Source organism: Xiphophorus maculatus, chromosome 23, assembly GCF_002775205.1.
Source record: "Xiphophorus maculatus strain JP 163 A chromosome 23, X_maculatus-5.0-male, whole genome shotgun sequence".
In the NCBI taxonomy this organism is placed as follows: Eukaryota; Metazoa; Chordata; class Actinopteri; order Cyprinodontiformes; family Poeciliidae; genus Xiphophorus; species Xiphophorus maculatus.
The window spans coordinates 19,470,604-19,488,337 of record NC_036465.1 but is presented as its reverse complement, the minus strand read 5'-3'; the positions used below and the strand labels follow the sequence as shown (position 1 = coordinate 19,488,337).

The following is a 17,734-nucleotide window of genomic DNA, read 5'->3' as shown; positions in this document are numbered from 1 at the left end:
AAATAAATAAATCACAAAGTCACCGGAAAACAGTTCCTGTGTGATCCAGGTTTTCACAGAAGAAAATAACAATTCATTTTCAGATCTCAAAAGCAAATTGTCATATTTTTTATCTTTATATTGTGCTTGTAAGACTGACTAATTACCTCAGAGTTTGGTAATTATTTGTTCTTCTCATTAGTAATTGGTTAACTAATTGGTTGACTTTTGCTTTAGTTTAATTCACATCAGGGTCAGTAGCCCAGGTGCTATTAATACTTTTAGTGAGCTTTGATCAACTGTGCAGTGACTACAGCACAGGGAGTCAGAGAGATCAGCTTTTTATTTCTGTGTTAAATCTCTTTAAGGGTACAAATTTGTACAGAGAACCTAGAGTAAACACTGCCCTCTGTCTGTAGGATAAACTGGCAACATGTTTAACCATTTCACAGCTGGTGCTGTTTTTATTTTATTTTTTTTGTTCAAAAAACCTTGCAGTCTCCACTACCCCCAGGACTCCTACCGTAGTTTCTTTACAAAGGCAGTGATAATGATATTGCACTCTTACCAGTAATGGGTTCTCCCCTGCTCATTTCCTGCCCATTATATCACTACTACTATAGGTATCACGTCTAAAAGAGGATGGAGAATTTCCCTCCTGTTCCTGCACATCTGCTATCCATTTGTGCGCCACTGAAGAGAAGAAAACACCCTCAGCACTTTCTTTACCTTGTGCACTTTCAACTGTGCCATCAGTGCACAATATGCTTGGCTCAGTGCACAACTCAACAAATCAGACAGCATCATTCACACAAAATTCAAAATCTGTTGGCTTTTATCATGCTGATTTAGTGGAGTCTTAAAATAGTCAGGCTCCATTATATATAATGCATAGTGCAAGGCATTTTTGATGGAATGAGACATATTCAGGCTGGAGGGTTTTTTCGTTGTTGTTTTTATTATCTTGCAGTTCTGCACCAGTGTGGAAGCAGCCTTAGAAACATAAAATTAAGGTTGCAAAATTTCAAGTTTTAAAGGTGCCACCTTTAAAATGGATTCAGGAGGAATTATTACACAAATATAGGAAAAATAAGGCTTGGGCTTCAGCTGGAAAGTATAATATAAAATATAATATAGACATAAACAAATTATTACTAAAGGATTCCAGTCACATGCACTCGAAGCATGTTGCATACTTTATTGAACAGGTTAGGATAGGTCTATGGACTATAGAAAACATGTCCTTTATATGTCCTTTATATTTTTTTTTGCACAGAATCATTCTTAGATAATCACATTTTAGGTTACTGAGGTCTGAATATTTTGAGCTCCTTTCAGGATGATTTGTTATAAAGTTGCCAGCCACGACCCTCAAACTCAACGTTTACACTCGCATGTGAGAATGGCTACAAACAGATAAGCAATTACACAACCAAACATCTTTGAAAAGCAGAACTAGAGCCTCCTGCACATCCAACAAGAATGCAGCAAGTGGTTTCTGGACGGTATGTTAACAACAAAACACTTGTATTTTCAGCAGCCATTGTACCGTGAATACAGCGGTAAAATCAGCAGATCAAACATCTTGGAACTCGGAAGGAAAAAAACATAGAACTAAAAAATGTATATCTTCTCTTAATTACATGAACAATTTAAACAGAATAAAGTATCAAGTCATGAGGATATTACAGGACTGTACAAAAGTCCAAAAAGTGCCAAACTGGTTTGTCACATGTTGATTCTTTGGGTGAAGAGGAAACTTCCATTAAGGTCACACAGATGTGGTTTTTGAGCTTCAGTGAGAAAGACATCTTATGGAGAACCTCAACATTAGAAAGAGAAACTCGTGACTGAGCTGAGGATGGAAGTACAAATTCATACCAGGTCAAGCTAATGTAAAAAACATCAGGGTCGGGTGCTCAGTGACAGTGAGTCATTGCTCAAGTGTTTCTGGGCTTAAAAATCCCCCATTAAGAACCTAACAGAGTGACAAGGAGTTCATTTATGTTTCCCAGTGAGATCTGTCAGAACAGGGTTGGCGAAAAACCTCCATTACAGCTACATCGGCTGTCACAAGCAACATGGGATGAACAAAATAGGGTTTATAAAAATACAACAGGAAAATTTTACTCTAGGCATCAATGTTGTATGTGAATCTGTAATAGAAAACCATTAAAACCATCCATTACCAGTGGTGTGGCATTTTTTCTAACTTGAGTGAACAGATTGGGTCTGGTACAAGTAATGGCAAAAATCCTAGACGCCCTTTAGGATCCTGTGTTAGGTCAGTTTAACATTTGTAAAAATTCTAACAGGAACAACAGCCATAAAAATGTTCACATTTTGAACTTTTATCATCTCATTACTGAATACTGTGTTTGCAAAGAAAGGTAAGCAAAGAGAGCAACATTTCTTCTGCTGACTTTTGTGAAACTTGGTGGAAAGTTACTGAACAAGCAAAGGGAGAGCCCATTAAATTTGTGCAGATGTCTCCATTTCTTTTTTTACACATTGATGTTTGGTCATTAAATGAAAAATACTACCCCAGAAATAATTTTAATAAAGCAGAGAAAAAACTGAAAGTGGAATAAAAAAAAATGAGTCATGGGTGCTTTCACTTCATCTCTGCAGCTTCTCAAACATCCATCACATTCATGTTGAGCTCTCCAGGAGCACCAAAGAGAAATGTGCTGATCATGATTAATGACTGTGTTTACATGCACTTCAACTATCTTAGTTAGAACTGACTTTTTTTCCATTCATTTTGCGTATTTCCACTACAAACTGCAGGAGTCAGCATCTTATGCTGCATCAGCAGCTCCTGTTACTGCACCCAAACTAATTTTGAGAAGGCTAGATCTGCTACCTGGAGTTCTCCAAATTAAGAGAGGAAACTTTAGCGAACAATTTATTCAGATATGGAAACTTTCTCTGCTGGAAGATATAGTTAAAGAAACATAAAATATTTTAACCTGGAATGTTAATGAGTAGATTACTAACATCAATATAAACAGAAGAACTTGGTTAAAATCGTAAATCCTTATAAGACTCAGAGCAGGATTTGGGGTTTATATAGGAATCCTGGACTTGAATTTACTACCTTTTACTACCTATTTTTACTACCTCTACAATATTTTCACTACTAACACAAAATCGAGCAGAAGTCTCTTTTGGGGGAGCGGTGAATTCTAAGGTGCACCGATTTATCGGACATTTTATTTATCAGCACCGATTTCCTCAATTTTGGGAGATCAGTGATCGGCCGATATTTACATGTGAAGCCAATCTTATCCCCCAATCTTATCTACCTGTACAAAGGTTTGAAAATCATACACTGTCCTCTCCTGCTCTGCTGTGAGAGAGGTTTGACTGACAGTCTGGCCTGCCAGGTCATGTCTGCATGGTTGCAGTTAATAGTTACCTACTGTAGCCAAAAGCAATTTTTAGTGACATTTCAGACAAAAAAAATGGTGCGGAGCAAAATCGGAATCGGCAGGTCCGGGTTTCTAAAGGTCGGTAATCGGCGATCGGTGCACAACGAGTCCTCTGACCCATGTAACACGATGGCCCAGATAAGACAAAACTTTATCCCACTTACTGGGAGATAAAGGTGCAACTGTGACTTTGTCTTGGCAAAGATCTCACATGTAAATATTCCAAAAGCATTTTTTTTAAAGAATATTAAAAAAATGCTATGACATACAAATTTCACAAGCCGACGTTTTATTCTCAATAAAGCAATAATATTGGTTTGCTACTAACTGTCAACAAAAGTTTTTAAAAAATGCAATATGTTGATGTGCAGCGGAATTGGGTGTTTCCGTAAACTTAAACAAAGGCAACCCACACACCAACTCTGACAGATCACCAGTAGAGCAGATGTATAAATCAGCTAATAAAGTTTAACCACCGCTGTGTTCAGACGATCACTTATTAATAACCTCAAAATAAACACCACGTCTGAAAACATAAACGGACTGAATGTTCTGTTTTTGAGTGGGAATCGTTTTTCGTGTCTGTTGGCGTGGAATCCAGTGGCTCTGTTGTCAGTTGCTACGGCAACAAGTCTGCGTGTAGCATAGCTGACAGACAGAGCGAGAAAATAGTGGTTTTGAGTTGTCCTTTAACGGGTTCCCAGCGTTATTTTTCCTATGCTGTTGCGCATAGCACAGAATGAACAACATCTCCATGTCCAGGTTTCATTTTGTTAACGGGATCGTTCTGCCGCGGCTGCTTGTAGCAAGTAAAAGAATCGGCTTTTCTCATCCAGCACATTCGCGAAATGTCCGCTTGTAAACAAAAACATGTATGGTATCAGCTGGTGAATGCTGTACAGGTAAAAGTTTTACTACTTTTCCTAAAACTGCAGTAGAATTTTTATTTTGGCTCATGTACACTCTGCCGTCTGTTTGTGTTGTAGTTGGTGATGTTATTTAACTTACGATAGACGCTCAGCTCGGTTTGGTTTGATCACATTCACTAAGTATTTATATATTTTTTCTGCATACTTTACAAAGCGCGTCTCTGTCACCTTGTCATTGAGCCAAAGTCGTGAAATCATACTTTCTCATGGTGAGGCGCAAAATGACTCGCTAGTCTCGACGCCTTGTAACACTACGCATGCGCACATCAGATCGGACAGCGGAACCAATCCAGTCTATCAACGTCAACTCGGGTCCTGGGAGTAGATATAATGTTTAATACAGATTTTATAGTTAATCGAACTTAAAACAAAAACTCAGCATCAATGTAAAATTCTAAATATACTGAAGAGGTCATGAAATTTTGTTTTTTGAAGAATTTACTACCAAGTCAAATTCTATGTGTTACCTTTTACTGGCCTTAATTTGAGCTAATTTAATTTACAATCCTGAGGATTATATTCTACACAGGGCATAAACTGATTAAATGTTCAATATTTGTGCCCCTTCAAGCTTCGAGTGATCTACTGGTTTCATATTTAACAGTGCGGTTGAGGGAGAACCTGGGAATGAAGTGACACCATTAACTTTATAATGCTCTTCACAAATTGTCCCTTTTTTTGTCTACTTGGTTTCACTGAGCTTCTTTTGTTGTAATAGTATAATCTGACACTGAAAACATTTTAAAAAATCCAACACCTGAGGAAGAGATTTCTAATGAGATCATGTGTACCACAATTATTAGCATACTTTCTGTTAACACTTGATGCAGCAATCTTCTGCCAGAAGGATTTTATTATATTGCCACAATATTGGAGCGTATAGAGAGTGGTATTTTACATCACATCTCTTTGGAAAAATCTCACTAGATCTTCCAGACTCCAGTGTTCTGACCTATGTTCTCCCCTCTTCAGATTATCCTACAGGTTTTCAATAAGAGCTAGGTCTGAGGTTTTAAAAAAATGCACTTTTATGGAATAATTCCCAATCAATCAGTTGGCATGTCTCATGGTCTCTAGATGTTGTAGAAAATTGTAAACCATGACTTTCCCTTCGAGTGTCTAACCGTAGAGATTTTTTGAGTTTCCTAACCTTGTTGCTCACGGTTTGTGGCAAAATAAATGTACAACAACAATCTCCATTGTTAGTCATAGTTTGACTTGTAGTCTTTTTAACACAAACCAATAATTGTTGCTATTTTGTAAACAAAACCAAAAAAAATATATTACTTAAGAACTACCTCCCTCCTTTTCCAAAATACTTTGATATGGCAATGGCATTATACCATAACCCAGGGAGGACATAAGGTGGGGAGGCCAAGGCAGTTTTGGCACCATACGCTATTGACACTGGACTTTTTTTAACCAAGATTTCTCTCACAACTGTAGTGTAAATAAGTATTTTCTAAGCCTTAACGTCAGTACTCCACTGTGTTTATTTAACAAATATTCAGTGAAGGACCAGGGATGCATAGAAAAGCTGAAGGATTAACAGCTGTTCTTATGTTCTTATTATATTACAAACCATATAAATCTTCTACTGTGCAGGTTCACTCAGCATAACTAATAATGCTGTTCCAGACAGTCTGTGTTCTTGTTTTAAGCTTTTTGGAAAACTCCACAGAGCAAACAGAGGAGAACAGAGTCAGAGCTGCAACAGAGGAACAGGAGACTAATCTTTCTTATGTCTTTAAATTATTAAAAAAGAATTGTGCATGCACTGTAAAGTTTGCAGGAAATGATTTAAATTCATATCAGTTTGCATAGCACTTTTCACACATAAGTTGCACATAAACGGTTGACCAAAGGTATGAAAGCAAAATGACATTGTAATGAAGCAAGTTTAAATTTAAGGGAAAGAAATAGATTAAAATATTACGTTAAATAAATAAAGCTGAAGTAAAAATTTGAGAGAAGGTTAAAAAGGCCATAAAAAAACAAGCAGAGTGGCTTGGAAAATAATATATCTGCTTCCAGCTGTTACTATGGAAATTCCTGGAATGACGAGTCAACCTGCATCACTTTTTTTTTAAACCTGCATCTTGAAAGCATACTGTTCTTGTGAGGTGGAAAGCGTTATGGGGGTTGAGGTCACTGAGGGCTGTACAAGTGATAAGAAGGATTTTGCACTGTATTACTGAATGCATTAACCAATAAATGGGATCTCCTTTACCGGTCCCAGTAAGAAGTAAGAAGAATGCTGCAGCATTTTTTATCAGCTGAAAGACTGCAGGGGAAGTAACAGGACATCCAGGTAAGACTGCAATGCATTATTTAGGACTGCAGGATACTAATGCATGCAAGAGTTTCACAGGGTGAATCAGGGAATTTATTAGATGGTTATTTGCTGTGATACATCTACATAAAATCCAGTGCAACCAGCTGCCTTTAAACGTTGTCTAAATAGTAAGTAGATCACAGTTGTATGCAATTCCATTTTAGACAAAAAAATGCAGAAACCTTGGGAGTGTGTTAAAGAACATTAGAGATCAACAAACAGCATCAAAAAGACAGAGGAGCTCAGCAGACAAGTCAGAGACAAAGTTGTGGAGAAGTTTACAGTAGGTTATTAACACAGCATCGACAAGCTTTAAACATTTTAAAGAACACCATTCAATCCAGACATAGCACATGTGTAAAAGTAATACACAGTGTGGCCAAAACACTGACACCCTGAAAACAGCAATCCCACTGTGAAACATGGTGGTGGCAGAAGGATGGAGCTAACAACAGGGAAATAATGGAAGGACTCCCTTAAGAAGCTGCAAAAGACTTAGAACTGGAGTGAAGATTCACCATCTAGCAGAGCAACAACCCTATCCAGACAAGTTGAGCTACAATGGAACTGATTTGCTCAAACTTACATCCTTAAATGGCTTAGACTGATGAGAGCCTTCAGCAAGACTTGAAATTGATATTCACAGACGCTCTCTATCATATCTGACCAAACGTGAGCATTTTCAGAAAAAAAGAATGTTTCTAGATGTTTCACTTCACAGCTGTGCACTGTTTCATGTTGGTGTATCAGATTAATTTAAAATAACACATTGATGTCTTTGGTTGTTATGTGTCAAAAGGTGAAAAAATAAAGAAAGGCATGAATACTTTTGCTAGACACTGCATATATGTCATCTAAATCAAGATCAAAGCTTGCAGTTTTATATTAGAAAAAATTCTAAACAAACAATTCTGCATAAAAAGCAGCAAAACAAAATGCTAATAAAACAGTAAGTGCTGTTACAAAAAAACAAAGCATTCTTAACCTGGATTAGCATCGTTTAAAACCTGAAAAACAAGGCTTTGTTTGCTTTTCCTTGACTTTCCCGGATGAAAAGGAGAGAAAGGGGGGTGGGGGGGGAGGCAGCGCTGTCATGGCAACGCCGAGTAAAAATAACACAAGCTTATTTTCCACAAGCTGAAAATAAAATGGAACAGGATCCGTTTGGACAAACGAGATAAAAATGGTTGCTAATTCAGAGATGCCGCATCCCTCACACGGTCGCACCGTAGCGTGGAGGCCCCTGTTGCCGCTCCCTCTGGTCATCGGCGGCTGTTATCCTGCGGCCGGATCCTCTTACTCATGGAGAGAAACCAGCACTTGTCAGGATAATGATCTTAATACAACAACGCCCCACTAATTCCTCTGTCCCAGAAGCCACCACAGCTGGTTTGTTTAAATCTTATAATTCACTAGCAGCTAATTAACATTCAGAGAATGGTATTATGGAACAGACAGCTCCTCTTAACAACCACCAACCTCAGGTATTTTACATGTAATTAACGAGCGGGAGGAAGTAGAGGCGAGGACTGAAAACACTCATTTAGCTTCCCACTTATTCCTGCCTCGCAGTGCACACTGCAGCCACACTCCACGTACAGATTGCACGGAGAACGCATTATTATGTAGCACTGATGCATTGCTGAGAAAACAGACTCGACTTGTATTTAATCAGCTGCACCGGCTGGGTGCAGAAACACTTTTATAATGCACCGTAACCGGGGTCTGCTTCCTGGGTGTGTGATTTCGGCGAAAACAAACAGCATTATGCAAATGAAACCTCAGCTGAGCGGAGATGAGCGATGGAGCGAGATGCCAGCACTGATCAGAAAGACAGGGATCAGCAGTGGAGTGAGGGTCTCGGCCGCGATGTTATCTGTTTCATGTTTTCCACTAACCCCGGTGAGTCAGCAGAGCCCGTTCACCCAGAATGTGTGGTCACACCTCGGACTCGGAGGACACTTCCCTCTCAGAATAGCACATTTGTAATGTCACGCAGGCGAAGCTGCGACCACGGTGTTGACTGGGCTGCATGCTTTTATTGCCCGACAACATGGCTGACCTTTCAGCCTCAGCAGGCCAGCGTGCTGGGTCACACAATAAAGCACCAAAAAAAAAAGGAAAAAAAAAGGCTTGTTACGTGAGCCTGACAAAAGAAGGAGAGGCAACAAAAATCCTCAGCTGCAGCGACGGTGGCGCCCTTCATGTTATCAGAGAATACAGATGTCAAGCTTCAACCAAAACGGAGAGTTCATTCCTCACCAAAGGCTGTTTTGTCTTTAATTAGAGCAGCGAGCAGCTGTCGACAACAAAGTCCTGCTAACTTCACCATGGCAGACCAACACACACAGATTTCAGATCCACTATTATTCTTTCCACTTCATTCAGTCCTCCATCTCCTTCATACTCACATGGTTAGATTTGCATGTTTCAACCTGACACGATCAAAACCAATCTGCTTTTCAACTTAGGATTTCCCCACTCAACTTACTTATTCTAATTAATTGTGATCCTAAAGGAGGATACTGTTTTTCTCTTTGCTACTGTTTGTATTTACATGGGTAATAATTTCTTTAGTGATTCTTTCGTACAAAGCATATTATTTTAATAAAATGGCGAGTAAATCACCATTGCCAGTTATGGCAACAAAAACAAACATTTAGAGTTTTATCACAGCAAAAGCAGAAGTCTTGATTTTGGGATGGGGTGAGGCTACAGTATGTGACTCTCACTATCACCTTATGTTTTCACATTTAGCAGTCTTCAAGTGATCATCAGCGAACAACATTTGGTTCAAATCTTTATGACTTATAAGCAGTCATAAAGGATTAGAAGTAGAAAAAAAGTTGGTTTTCACCAATGTTTCTGCTCATATCTGACTGGTGATCACAACAACAAACATCTGCATTTTTTTTGTCTGCAGAATATAGCTCTAGGTTAGATCTCCACCGTGACACTTTGTACCCCTAATTGGTAGCATTTTGTCATCTTCTAGTTTTATTTTGGCTGTCGTATCTCACTTTATTTTTCATTACAGTTAAATATTTTCATAAAGTATGCTGATAATCATATTACCCCTTGCTCATAGATATTATTTACTGGAGCCATTTAGCTACATTTCCTGGGTTGAAGCCTCCAAAATGATCAAATCTGCAACATCATTTACATTACATTTACATTGTCTGTTGTTTACGTGGTCCCAACCAGATTCATTTGAATTCAGATGTTTTTAAATAAACTGTATAAAAACTGTAAGTCTTTGTTTTTCAGAAAATCACCAAAATAATGTATGTTTGAAAATTGCCAGGATAATACTTAGAAACTCAGCAGTACACAGATATCCAACAAATTTGGTTGCATTTTCTTTAAGCTGCAGAACTGGAGTCAAAACGTTTTGGGGATTTTTCTACAAGCTTCTCAGAAAAGTAGCAGAAACTTTGGCCTGTTCCTCCTGACAAAACAGGTAGAACTGAGTCAGCTTTGTAGGCAACATTGCTCACATCCTCTTGCAACTCTATCTGTTAGAGTTACCTTTGATTAATAATAAGTGGAACATAGATTAATCCTAGTCTGAATTGCCACTTTTCATTATTTCTCTGTTTTTTTGCCTCTGCAGTGTAATAATTTTTGGTTATTGTGTTATGTTTTTATCATTTGAAGCACTTTAAACTGTGTTGTCGCTAAAATGCGCTTTACAAATAAACTGGACTTGACAATTCATACAAATTTTCTGATCAGAACTTTTGTGATGATCACTCCAGACCTTCGACTTTGTTGTCCTTATGCCACATTGCGACTAATTTGGCTTCACTCTTTTGAAAGATTTGTGTCGAAGCTGCACGCATCAGAATCATTGTTGATGTCTGGGATTGTTAATTTAATATTTTGTCATTATGCTTCTTTTTGTGAAGCGCACCAGTCCTTTCCACTGCAAAATAGAAAATGATGCTGCCACCCCGTGATGTACCCCATGTACATAACGGATTTTTCTCTGTAACTTCCAAGTCATTTCACCAAAACCCTTCTTATTTCATCAGACATTAGGACATGTGTCTATCTGTATTTATTTATCAATTTGACTAAAACCTTTTTTTTTTCTATAAGCAAGCACCCCAACCCTGACAGTGGGAAGTACAAACTCCAGATTACACCTATACCTAAAATCCTGCCACTAGAATGCAAGAGAGAAAGCATCTGTGTTTTTATCTGTCTATATGAAGAATAGTAGTACAATTCTGCCCTATTCCCCACTTGTTGCCGCACTGCTAGTTAGCTCGCTAAATAAAAATGCTTTTATGCTTTCCTCTCATCTCAGTACAACACATGGCTTCTCCAGATGTTGCATGGTAAGACAAAAACAACAGCAACATTTCCCACCGTTGTGCCGATAATCAAGGTGCAATCACAGCCAGCTTCATCTCTATTAAAACCTTCCTCTTCTCTGTCTTTGCCTGTTTCAGTCTCTCCTCTCCTGCTTGTTTTCCCATCAGCACTTTAATCTTAAAAGCAGCTGGCCGTGATGAGGAGGATCAAAGCAGCGCCGCACCGAGCACAGGTCACCGGCTGTGTCCTCGTGATCACGGTGATATTATTGATTTCTCCAGGATCAATCTCGTCAACTGCTTACCCTTTATTCCAGCTGAAAGGAGCTAGACATGAAGAGCAGAAGAAGAGGGGAGGAGATTCCAACCTGTTATGCAATTTACAGGGATTCTTCACAAGGTAACAACATGTGGAGCAGGAGTCCACTAGGAGCTAGAGGTTTGTGGTTACAGTGTTTTATCTTTCACTTTCTGTCTAAATCTGTCGAAGTGGATCTGGCAGACAGAGCTTTCCTGAGAAACGAGAGGGATGAAGGTTCTTGCATAGCCACTGGGAGCTGTGACGTCAGTTGCCTTTCACTCTGTGTGCACAGTTTTGTGTTTTGCTGCAGACACAAGCGGATGTATGAAGCAGTGTTTTTTTTTTGTTTTGTTTTTTTTTTCCAGATGAATGCCCGCCTAGATGCCTAGTTCTTGAGTGAGATAACCCTTTGGAGCAAGGCAGGGGTGGATTACATGGCTGTTGAGCTCAGCGTTACAGCCAGGGATCCAGTCAGAACAGCGGGAGAGACGGGAGGAGAAGATTTCAACTCTCCATGGACACCCCCTCTTCTCCCACCAAGTCACTTCCGTTCTGGCAGCCTCCTCCACTAATAATAAATCACTTCCATCGAAGGAGACGCTCTGATTACTCCGTACTCACCTAAATAAGCCGCCATGTTTTCCTGCTAAAAGCGATAAATGGCTGACAGGCACTCCATTTTGAAAGCTTGGAAAATTAAATAACTTCTTTTTTGTGCTTTTCTATATGTTCAGGCTGTGACTGTTGCCTCTGAATTATTCAAAAATAATGACATTGCCATGGTTTTTTTAAAAGATGTAAAACATATTGAATCTGGTCACACAGCCTGGGACAATTTTTATCAAAGTTTGAAGCATCAGCTGACATAGTGCCATCTATTGGCATAGTCTGTGACTACTTTTTATGTGCTACATAAAAAGTAGCACAGTCCATTTAGCTGTATGAGATATTAGATTTAATAATTGAACATAAGAACTAAAAATGACCATTGTGACGAGTTGACATGATGCAAAATCCAAATAAAACATAAAGATAAATAGGTTCATCTTTGACCCCAAGTGGCAATATATATAAAATAAATTTGTGAAGTTAGGAATAATTTCGCATAATTCTGACAGCAACATGACAGCAAAGGATGATGTAAAACATGATTCTATGTGTAAAAAAGCATTATTGGCATTTTGGCTCCTGAAGAGGTTGAAGGCAAATAGTGGTGTAAAACTAATTTTCATTTTGGCTCATGTCAAGATTTTCAATGTTGTAAAATGGCTGATTGTGGTAGAATGCATTGATAAAACCCATTGAGAAACTATTAAATATGAATAAATAGCTTTCTCTGCACTTGATAAGTACTTTTTAATGGTTTATAATATTGAACATCTTTTCACATTGATGTAATTCGGCACCATACAAATGAAAACTACCTTTATCTTATTGATAAAGTATTATTTATTCATACAACTGTTATCTTCAATGTTCTACTCATGTGTCTAGAAGGCCACAGAAAAAGATATGATGGGCCAGATTTGGCCCCAGAGCCTTGAGTTTGACACATGTAGATAAGAGGAGATAGAAGTCAGATATTACATTTCTATTATTTTAGGTTTATGTTAAGATTGCTGAGAATTTTCCCATGAATTATGTATAAATATTTTTCAAATATGAAATAAGCTGAATCATTAACAAATATGTATGAAGCATATATTTAAATTATCTAATGTTAAAAAAATGGGGGGGAAAATCTTGTTTTTAAAAAAATGCACATCTCAAGGGTAGAATAACTTTAATGCTTGACTGTAAAAGACTATCAAAGAGTGCTATACTACTTATTTTAGGTTGAGATGATATGAGGACCATAAAACAAATTGGTCATCAAGTGGAGAAATTGCAGACTACACTAATCTCTGTTCCCTTTGGTTTTGATGTCTATCATCTCATCAAACCCATATGGCTGAATGCTACATTACAAACTGACAAGAAGACAATACAAAACAATAAAAATTAAAAGAAAACTTCAGTAAAATTTTCAAATGAACAATGTAGGAGGCATTTTTTGATTTTCAATTACTTTAAGTCTTATAATATGTTTTTATCATTCTGTTCCAGTTAGGGGATTGCTCACAATGTTTTCTCTGAATTCTTTAAAAAGATGGACTTAAATGATAACATCACACTTTCACAGATAAAAACATATTAATCATGGAATGGATTTTAGAAAATGATACACAAGGTTTAGAAAATGTTTGACAAGGAGAAAAAAATTATATTCTGAAGGGTTTTTTTATTTTATTTTATCTGTAGACTGATTTCAAATAAGTCGTTGGAATAGACTATTTAGAAATAACATCTTACATTTCAATTATGTTACTTGATGTTTCCCCTTACTTCTTTAGACAACAAACATGTTTTTAAGTGTTTTTAGTCGTTAAAAAAAATCTAAATGTTACACCTGCAGCAGGGTGGATTATGTGTATTCTGGCCCAAGTAAAGTTGCAGCTGTTTAGACGTATTGCAGGCAGTGGTGGACTGGCCTGACTATGACACCAGTCAATAGACGGTGCTCTTGCATTCATAGAATGTTGATTTTTTTTCTCCTGGTCTGAAAGACACCAGACAGTGATTGTCACATTAGCTGTGGTCCTCATTTTATACGTCACTAACACATCAGTTTATATTTCTTTATTACTTTTAACATGTAAGATAAAGCCACTCAAGGAAAATCGCCTTGATATTTAGCTAAAATTGGACTGAATTAACTGATCTAGAACAAGTTTGCTGGTTCATTTCTAACAGCTTGTTCTACCAGTGTATTTTGTTTTTACTCAGGCTGGACTGCGAATGGTTGTCACATTGCTCGATACTGAGCTGTGGATTTTTTTTGACATTACACATTACACCTAAGAGTCTGCATTTTACAGTGGCCACAAGAAAATTAGCTTAATGTCGTCAAATTAGGAATATGTTCACTGTGGTTTTTGTGGCTTTAATTTAAAAAAAAAGTCCATTATTGAAGTCTTGTGGATTATAAGTATTCCCCTGATTTAATCATACATTTCACAGTAACTGATCAAGTTAATATCAAATTAAAATTATTTTTAAAATGCGAGTCCAATAGATGGTACCCTATTGATAACTAGCTTCACTTTAGCATAAACACTGCGAGGCTACAACAACCAACCTTTTCATCAAATAACAAAACATGAGTGTTGAATAAAACATTTCTCATTCCTGACCCAACCACTTAACAAAAATTGTAAAATGTCATCCCAACTCCATAACTTAAAAAAAGGCAGCGTCAAATGTTAAAATGAACAGAGCCTCTTTTCAATCTGAAACAGAGGCATTCAGCATGTAGACCAAAAAACTATATTTTCTCAAATTTAGGAAGCCTACAGCTTCGAACCTATTTAGGTAATGTCCACATCCTGAACATCAACAACATCATCTCCCAGAAATGCAGCCTCAGCATTCTAGGAATCATCTGCAGATGGAGGAATGCAACATGCATGTAGGAGAGGGGAAGGGGGGACTTATGCACCTGTAATCAGCAATGCAACATGCATGTGATTGATTAATACTATAGATGTGTTCCAGTGTGAAATCTTGTTTAGTCAATATATGCAAACACAAAATCTTTTAAAACATATTTTGATCTGTTGTTGCCTGAATTTATTCACAGTTATAATAAAAATAATAATAATAATATTAGCATTTTGCAAAGATCCAAGGTTTGAGCCCCCATCCTGGGACCTTTCTGCATGTAACCTGCATGTTCCCTACAGGTACTCTGTCTTCCTCACGTAATCTAAAAACATGACTGCAAGGTTAATTGGTCTCTCTAAATTTCCCTTCGTTGTGACTGTGTGTGATCATTTGGTTTGTGGGCCTCTGTGCTGCCCTGGCAGCTCTACTCCCGCCCAAAGTCCACAGCACCAACACCATCCCAGTTTTACTCCTGTTTATTCCATTGAAAATTTCCAACTTTTAAAATTGGAAATTTTGCAAACCCTAATTAAAATCTCAGGTTGTACAAACGGCAAAAAAAAAAAAAATAATAAAAAAAATGGGGCGGGGGTAGATCTTTATAACAGCTTGATAATTCTCAAACAGTGTTTTGAAGACATGTAGAATAATGTAATTTTGACCAGGCTAAATATTTTAGACACATGATCAAATGAAGTACAGATTATTTAAAGAAGACACTTTGAAATTGCTTTTTACTTTAATGTCAGATTATAAGATTCACATCTGATATCAGTTACAGCATCTTTAGCCAAATATGAAACACAGCTATATATTTTTTTAGCACTTGCGGTCCTGCCGCCCGCAACTGTATGCCACCCTGGGCGTTAACCGGAACAAAGTGTCAGAGTGTCATTGTTGGCAAATTATTTCACTGCAAATAATATATTTTGTTTTAACGAGGGAATAGCTAATAAATGACGTTTCAATAATGAACAATTCATGCAAGAGTGCAAAGTGACACAACCAACCACGGTCTATCCTACACCACCGAAGCTGGGACACTCTCGCACACACCCACACACGCGCGCGCGCGCGCGTATCAAACACACACCAAATACACACGGCTGCGCTGTGCGTCCGAGTGCGCCAGTGAGTGTGTGTTTTGAATTCAAATGCAGCAGCACACCAGAGCAGCAAATGCGGAGTCTGGGAAGAGGGAAGGAGGTGATGTGTTTGAGGAAAATGGGAAAAATGTCGTCAGGTTGGCTCCAACTGAGCCGTGATAAGTAGCCCACTTCAAAAAGGTGATAAAAGGCGATCCGTGCCAGATTAAAGAGAAAGAAAGAAAAAGGGAGAAGAAGAAAAACAAAATAGCGGAATGATTGCAGAAAAATCCACCTACCATATTTACTTCAGATACCATATCTATGCTTGCAATGTCAATATTCATCCCCACCGCCACAGGAGCACCTGCGGAGGAGAGAAGGCGTTAATACAGGACGAGATATGAATAATTCTGCCATCATGTAAATTTAACAGCTCCGTGACGCTGCAGGAGAGCTGTGCATCATCGGGCCGGGCAGCAGCCGTCACGTCTGACACCCACTTTAATTGAAATGCTGTTAATTTCATTTATTTAGCGGGGTAATCAAACATTGATGAGCGGGATCGATCACGTTAAAAAGCCTCTCATCAAAGCGGAATACGCTCATCATTTCTCTTCGCCTAATTGGCAAGGCCCATTTGACTGTGAAGGGATGATTAAAGCGGATTTTGCGATTCATTAAGCATGTATCGCACGTCGGGAGGGGCGCGAAAAGAAAAAAAAAATTCGTTACCTCCAAAATCCGGCCTCAACCGAATGTCGTATCCTTTCATCAGCCGGTCCACTGTTTCCTTCACAAGAGGCATATTGCTCGGATCCTTAATATCCTTGACGCTGAGGAGGAGAAACGAAAAAGGTGAAGAAGAAAAAAAAACACGAGCTGATAAATATCAAACAGGACATGCAAAACGACTCATGCAAAATCAAACGTAAAAACGAAGCTTCACCGGGATTTACCTTTGAGCCCAGATGAAGGTCAACAATAAGGAAAAAGTCAAAATCCCAAAGTGGTTTTCCCTGATCCTCCCCATCGCAACAGTTTTTCTGATGGCTTCTGGATGCGAGTGAGGAGAGCGCACATCCAACTTACTCCAGACGGTGCAGAGGAGCCAATGAGGGGCGCATGCGTGCAGCGAGTCCAAGATCAAAGAGTGGAGAGAGATGATGGTGGATGAGCCGTTTCCATTGCAGAGGAAAATATTAAAGGGACTACTGGATGTGCGTAATGAAGACGCGGGCATTAATGTTTAGAAAGAGCAAGAACGCGCGTATATCTGTGTTGTACTCTGCTTGTTTATTACAAAGGAGATGGTTTTGTCCACTGACAAGGTGAAGCATTTCATGGATCAACTAGAATAAGTTTGTTCCTTCTGATTCATTTGACAAAATTTGTTAAAAAGGATATTTACAGACACCAGTTCCAACAATTTTTTCATGTAACAACAAAAACAGAAAATTAATCCAACTAAGACTCAAGGGGATCTTATCCATTCAGTCGATCTTCTTACAAGAATAGTGCCACTGGGAAACCCCTAGTGACTAGTCCTGTCTGTACCAGTCTATTTTTTTCAACTTTTCATACCAGACACCTGAGATGGTACAAATGCCAAATAAATAAAACGTTCATCTTCCGAGTATCACGAGCAGAATGTCGCTTTCATAAGTGGCAGTATTTTAGTTTCCTGCTGAAATTACATTCTGTCCTCCATTATTATGTCTGCTGGATTCCAACCAAAAGCGCTGTAGTACATTTGTTCTGGCAGCTTGTGGTGATAACGGCATGGTGTGATCCGTTTGTCTTTTAAAGTTGGGTTTTCAGGATTCCCAGTCAGAAAAACAACAGGAAATCAGCATTGTTACTGGG

General features: G+C 38.3%; 1 protein-coding gene across 2 annotated transcripts in view; it reads right to left on the bottom strand.

Moving 5' to 3' along the window:
• Positions 1–17,042, bottom strand: part of gabrb2 (gamma-aminobutyric acid type A receptor beta2 subunit) — a 48,868-nt gene extending 31,826 nt beyond the window's left edge. Inside the window, exons 1-3 of one of the 2 annotated variants that reach the window (XM_005795346.2) lie at positions 16,828–17,042; positions 16,604–16,704; positions 16,168–16,235 (exon numbers count right to left, since the gene is read on the bottom strand). In XM_005795346.2, coding sequence (XP_005795403.1) covers positions 16,168–16,235; positions 16,604–16,704; positions 16,828–16,901 — 243 coding nt within the window. In that variant the 5' untranslated portion in view covers positions 16,902–17,042. The remainder of the gene's footprint in view (positions 1–16,167; positions 16,236–16,603; positions 16,705–16,827) is intronic. The other variant, XM_005795345.2, reaches the window with a different exon arrangement.
• Positions 17,043–17,734: the final 692 nt, after the last annotated feature.